At 43.1% G+C, this 6000-nt stretch overlaps 1 protein-coding gene across 1 annotated transcript in view; it reads right to left on the reverse strand.

Annotated features, from left to right (window-relative positions):
- EVC (EvC ciliary complex subunit 1) overlaps positions 1 to 5551 on the reverse strand; it is a 70571-nt gene extending 65020 nt beyond the window's left edge. Inside the window, exon 1 of the mRNA XM_075260425.1 lies at positions 5387 to 5551. Coding sequence (XP_075116526.1) covers positions 5387 to 5551 — 165 coding nt within the window. The remainder of the gene's footprint in view (positions 1 to 5386) is intronic.
- Between the last annotated feature and the right edge of the window lie 449 nt (positions 5552 to 6000).

A 6000-nucleotide genomic window follows, 5' to 3' on the forward strand; every position in this document is an offset into this window, starting at 1 on the left:
TTTTTTTTTTTAGCCAGATACAATCTCCTGCATGTCCAACTTTGTGTGCAGCTAAAAAAAAAAAAAAAAAAAACATTTCCCCGCGGACAGTCAGCAGGCGGACACCGACAGTCAACTTTATAAACCCATTCAAGTGAATGGGTTTTAAATAGGGATGAATGATCGTGTTCGGAAAAGATTGGATTCCGATAGGCGATAGAGAAAATTTCACGATCGCGATCGGAATTCCGAACACGATCTTTTTAGGTGGGATCGAGATCTGTGATTATTTCCCACAATGCTTTGCTACTGGCCAAGCATTGTGGGAAAAGCTAACAATGTTAGCCTTCACACTGAGTATACGCTCCGCTCATTCTGAGCGGAGTGTATACTCAGTGTGAAGGCTTCTCTGTGGTTCCATAGGAATGAGTGGATTCAGCCGGCACACAGCCTTAACCCCCTGCGCGCCGGCTGTGTCCATTCATTCTAATGGGAGACTAGCTAACATCTCTAGTAGCTACTTACCTGCAGAGATGGCTGGTCCGGTGTCCGGTGTTCTCGTTCTTTTTCGCCTCGCTGCCACCGCCTCCCAGGTTAGTGTTAAAGAGCTAGGAAGAAGGCGAGGCTTGTGACTTAGGAGAGTGTGGGCGGGTACAGGGTTGGGAGACATGATATCTCCCTTCCCAGTACCCGCCCACACCCTCTTAACCCGCCCACACTCTCCTAACCTGGGAGGCAGGGGGCAGCGAGGCGAAGAAGAACAAGAACACTGGGCACCAGACCAGCCATCTCTGCAGGTAAGTGGACACCAGGGGAGACTAAGTACCCAGAGGATTAAAAAAAAAAATCCTCTGTCTACTTAGTGATTAAAAAAAAATCACTACACAGCATGGATTCTAACAATCAAAGTGTTCAATTGTTAGATTCCATGCTGTATAGTGAATAGGATTGTTTTTAAAATCCGATCTCCGATTAGTAGAAAAATCCCATTGACTTGCATTGGGATCGAAATTGGGATCGAGATCGGGTTCGAATGAAAAATGATTGGAAATCGGATTTCAAAATCAATCCTGAAAAGTCAAGATCGGCTCAACCCTAGATTTAAAGCTGACCTCCGGGTTTCCGTCCCCTGTCCAGTTTCGCCGGTGCTGAAGACGGAAAGCCGGCTAAATGCACAAACAGGAGAACGAGTGCAAGTGTGAAAGCCCCCTTAGTGTTTGTTAATATCCATTTGTGTTTCTTTGTTCTGCTTTCTGAGGCTAAGCTCACATCTGTGCTGAAGTCTCCACTGCAGAAAGTGACAGAAATTGTCTTGCACGCACAACAGATGGATTGTGCCCCAATGTGAGTCCGAGCATGCACAGAAAAAGACGGATAGTATAACAGACGTCTGCCCATTACCATCCCTCATACGTCACCATTAGTCATAGACATTAACATTAAAAAATAACAGACACTCAACATCTGTCACAAGTCTGTTCTTGTAAATGGACCCAAAAGTCCTGTACCCTGCGTTATTATGTCCGCCATAATAAGGTCCTATGGCAGATTTGTGAAAACTGACACTAACGGAAAACAGATCAAATCCCATTGAAATCTTTGGGATTTTAACCAACCTATTAGTGACCATTGTTAACATTTTCTGATGCTAGCTACGGACACTAACAGCGATAGTGTGAACACCCAATTAGAAGGCTCTACTACCTACTACTCTATTCCCGGTAATGTCCTATAATGATTGACAGTAATGGATATTAATGACAGTAGTGAAGTATAGTCTAAGGACAAGACACAGTCAGTAACAGTTATCAGGTCAAGTTTAAGTCTGATAAGCCTTTGAATAATATATGAAGTGACTGCTGCAAAAATTCTTAAGTGAGAGTCTATTGTTAGGCTTAGTGGCCAGAGTTAATATTGTAGGACATAGTTGTTTTTGTTAGTGCTGAATTTCTGTGAAATTCGGTAATGTGTTCTCCTGCACATTTTTTTCACCTAGGGTCACTTGCAGAAATCACTGCAAGGGAGCATTCACACGATGTAACGCGGCGTTGATTCTGGCACGATAACTCATGTAGGAATCAGCGCTGCAAAACAGAATCCCATTGACTTCAATGGGTTCCATGTAGCGCGTGTAACACATTGAAATCAATGGGAAGCTTTTTAACCCATTGGTTTCCATGTGTTATTCATGCTAAACGGAACCTATTGAAGTCAATGGGATTCTGTTTTGCAGCGCTGATTCTGACATGAGTTATCGTGTCAGAATCAACGCCACGTTACATCGTGTGAATGCCCACTTTGCCTTCACATACATTGACATGCTGCAGGTTCAAACACACACTGTGGGTCACTTTGTGTTGGGAGTTTTAGTCGCAGTATTGTGGATGAGATTTGCTGTGTCTCTCAGCTATACAAATGTTAAAGAGGTTGTTATTAAAGATTCATTTGTGCTGAACATAGGGACAATACAATAGAAATAACCACTCACCTCTCCCGGTTCCACCATTTCCATTGTCGGAAGCTCCTTGGTTCTGGTTACAGGTCTTGGCTAACACCACAAGTGACATGCCGCTTATGTCAAGTAACTGCTGCCGCCAATCTCAGGCCTCAGAACTGACTTCTGTGCAAGTGATATGCTACTGAACAGCCTCAGCAAACCTGGGGGTGGATGTCTAGGAGGGAAAGCAAAGAGCTTCCAATGTTGGAAACAGGGCTTGGGTCTCTGCATTGTTTCTGGTCAAATAAGTTCGGAGAGAACTGGAAGTGAAATGATTATTCTCTGGGGTCTCTCAGGGACCCCAGATTATAATAGGCAGAGGCTCAGGGGAAGCGTAAAAAGTAAAAGACATTTATACTCCCTCACTTCTTTTTGGCCTCCCTGCAGTGTCTGGTGCTCTCTCTGTCTCCCGGAGGCCCAAAAGAAGTGAGTATAAATGTAAAGGAGAGTATAAATGTTTGGGTTTTTTTTTTCCTCCTCCCGTCGGCTACACCTATAATGCTCTGGGGTCTGAAGAAACCCCCAATTTTAATCATTTATCTCAATTACTTTTGCTGTGGCCGTTTTAGTTCATCCAAGACCAGTGGCGTAACTAGGAATGGCGGGCCCCGTGGCGAACTTTTGACAGTTGTTAAAAACCAAACAATTTGGGATATTCGGATCAAACCTGATTGGATTCGGATCTCTGCACATGATAGGGATAAGAATATCATCACAGTCAACGACCTGTCAATCACAGATATGTGTACCCTGATGTCTGGGCAAGGCTGTCATAGGGCTCCCGGACAAAAGAACGGATATGCTCATTCTTCAGGCGGAGTTGCCTCGTGACATCTACCTGAAGACTCTCCCTCCTGCCGACTAGGCCCATTCATTTGGGCCTAATCTGAAGTGGAGTGCACTGCACCGGTATCCAGTTGCAGCTACCCGTATTTTGGACTGGAACCAGAGGTGGCCTCCGCCTCAGGATCCGGACCAAAAAACCCCGGGTGAACCTTGCCTTAGGGGCCAGAAAACCCCTTTAGGCTGAGGCTCCACATTGCAGAAACGCAGCATTTTTTGTTGCAGATTTTGCTGCGGTTTTTTGAGCCAAGGCCAAGAGTGGCTACAAAAGGAATGGGAAATATATAGGAAGCTCTTATTCTTCTACCTTCTGCTCAATCCACTCCTGGCTTTGGCTCAAAAAAACGCAACAAAATCTGCAACAAAAAAAGCTGTGTTTCCGCAATGTGGAGGTTCAGCCTTAGGGTGCATTCACACTGAGTAAACGCTAGCTTATTTTGTAGAGTAAAATTACACTTGTAAATTTTGCTATCCCATTGACTTCAATGACATTTTACAGGCGTATTTTTACAGGCGTATTTTTTACAGGTGTATTTTTTACAGGCGTATTTTTACACTTGTAAAAAAATATCATTGAAGTCAATGGGATAGCAAAATTTACAAGTGTAATTTTACTCTACAAAATAAGCTAGCGTTTACTCAGTGTGAATGCACCCTTAATCTTATTTATGCACATTTGATTACAGATCCAGCTTACATCCGGAATATAGATTGATATTTTATTTTGGAATTATTTTCTATAAATCTTAAACAATTGCTTTTCTTCATTTATTGTATACATGTTACATAGTCACCAGGGCCCCTTGGCGTGGTTATAATTTATCTTTAATTTTTTTCTATCCATTATTGTTTTATTCTATTTTTTTTTATCTCTATATTATATTTTATATTATAATTATATACCTAGCAGGTTGTATATATATATATATATATATATATATATATATATATATATATATATATATAGCTAAAAAAATAAAGGGAACACTCAAATAACACCTCCTAGGTATGAATGAATGAAATATTCTCATTGAATACTTTGTTCTGTACAAAGTTGAATGTGATGACAACAAAATCACACAAAAATCATCAATAGAAATCAAATTTATTAACCAATTGAGCCCTGGATTTGGAGTCACCCCCAAAATTAAAGTGGAAAAACACACTACAGGCTGACCAACTTTGATGTAATATCCGCTTACTGTGTAAGCTGCCATTTTTCTTGTGGCCACAGGCATGCGCAGTAGGCTCTGCCTGAGGCTTACAAGTTTCGCCATCTGCGCCGGAAGAAGACACAGAAAGAGGACGTTCCTGAAGAAGATGGAGGCGTCGCTGGAGAGTTCTCCCACAGCATTGGGGACGCCCCCAGTGCTGTTTGAGCGCTGGGGACCGCCCCCAGTGATGCGAGAGAACTCATTTGCATACTGGCAAAAACCAGGATTTCTACGGCACGGCGATGCAGAGAAGACATCTAAAGGTAGGAGACGAATAGCCATTCTTAAGGTTATTCCGACATGTCAGTAACCAAAAATTCCATCTGAATGATAGGATCCCTTTAAAACATGTCAAAATGAGGCTGAGTAGTGTGTGCGGCCTCCACGTGCCTGTATGACCTCCCTACAACGCCTGGGCATGGTCCTGATGAGGTTGTGGATGGTCTCCTGAGGGATCTCCTACCAGACCTGGACTAAAGCATCTGCCAACTCCTGGACAGTCTGTGGAGTGTGTATATAAATATATATATTATATATGTGACAGGAGTAACTCAGGTTCACAGTATGTCGGGGGCCATAGTAGTTGCCCCCAACTATAGGGAATTATAATTCTGACCTGAAGTCTGAAAAATAGACCCCCTCCATATTGGAAACTGTCAAAATTTAGAAATGAGGTACTTGGCGTGCACACTAGTGGTGCATCATACCTAAGAAACATTGCAATACAATGCTTTGCTATAGAACATTATAGTAAAACAATACAAACATGTAACACATCTAAGTAAACATGATACAGTGAAAACATTCTCCCCACATAGAGATACATGTAATAGTATACAGTATTGTCACCTACCTTCCTAGAGAGCAGAGGCAGGAACACAAACCAACACAGGAGTCCTGCAGCAACCACCCCAGTCACAATGCCCAGCACCACAGCAGTGGCCAGTAGCCCAGGGACCACCTGGAGAGAGTCCACTGAGAAGGTCAGCACTACATCAGAGGAGCAGCTATTAGCCATGGCTAGCTGTATCCTATATACACATCTGTTGTAGTCATGCATGTATAAGAAGCTGCTGCCACCCCATTGTTAGGTGCAGAGCCTCAGGGTAAATATTACAAGTCCTCAACTCAAGAAAAGTTTCCATGGAAGTTTTGCATAAAAACTTCACTACAAATCCCATGATACATACAAGAGGCAGCAAGCACCGAGGAGGAAGCAGAGGCTCACATTACTGCTCCTGCACCAATCTCTGCCAGGAGGAGGGATCTCACATTCCTAAAACTGACTTTTCCCCCTTGTTGTGTCCCAAGTCCTTCCTCCCCTCCTGGAAGTGCTGGGATTTTTCACAACAATGTAACGAGTTCCGTGTAACTTGTAACATTGTATCAGTCAGCCCTGAAGAAGTCTGCAAGGGGGCCACAATGGTGGAGATGCCAAGTACTGAGTGTATGCCAAGCTGATACCCC

Source organism: Leptodactylus fuscus, chromosome 1 (genome assembly GCF_031893055.1).
Source record: "Leptodactylus fuscus isolate aLepFus1 chromosome 1, aLepFus1.hap2, whole genome shotgun sequence".
NCBI classification, from domain to species: domain Eukaryota; kingdom Metazoa; phylum Chordata; class Amphibia; order Anura; family Leptodactylidae; genus Leptodactylus; species Leptodactylus fuscus.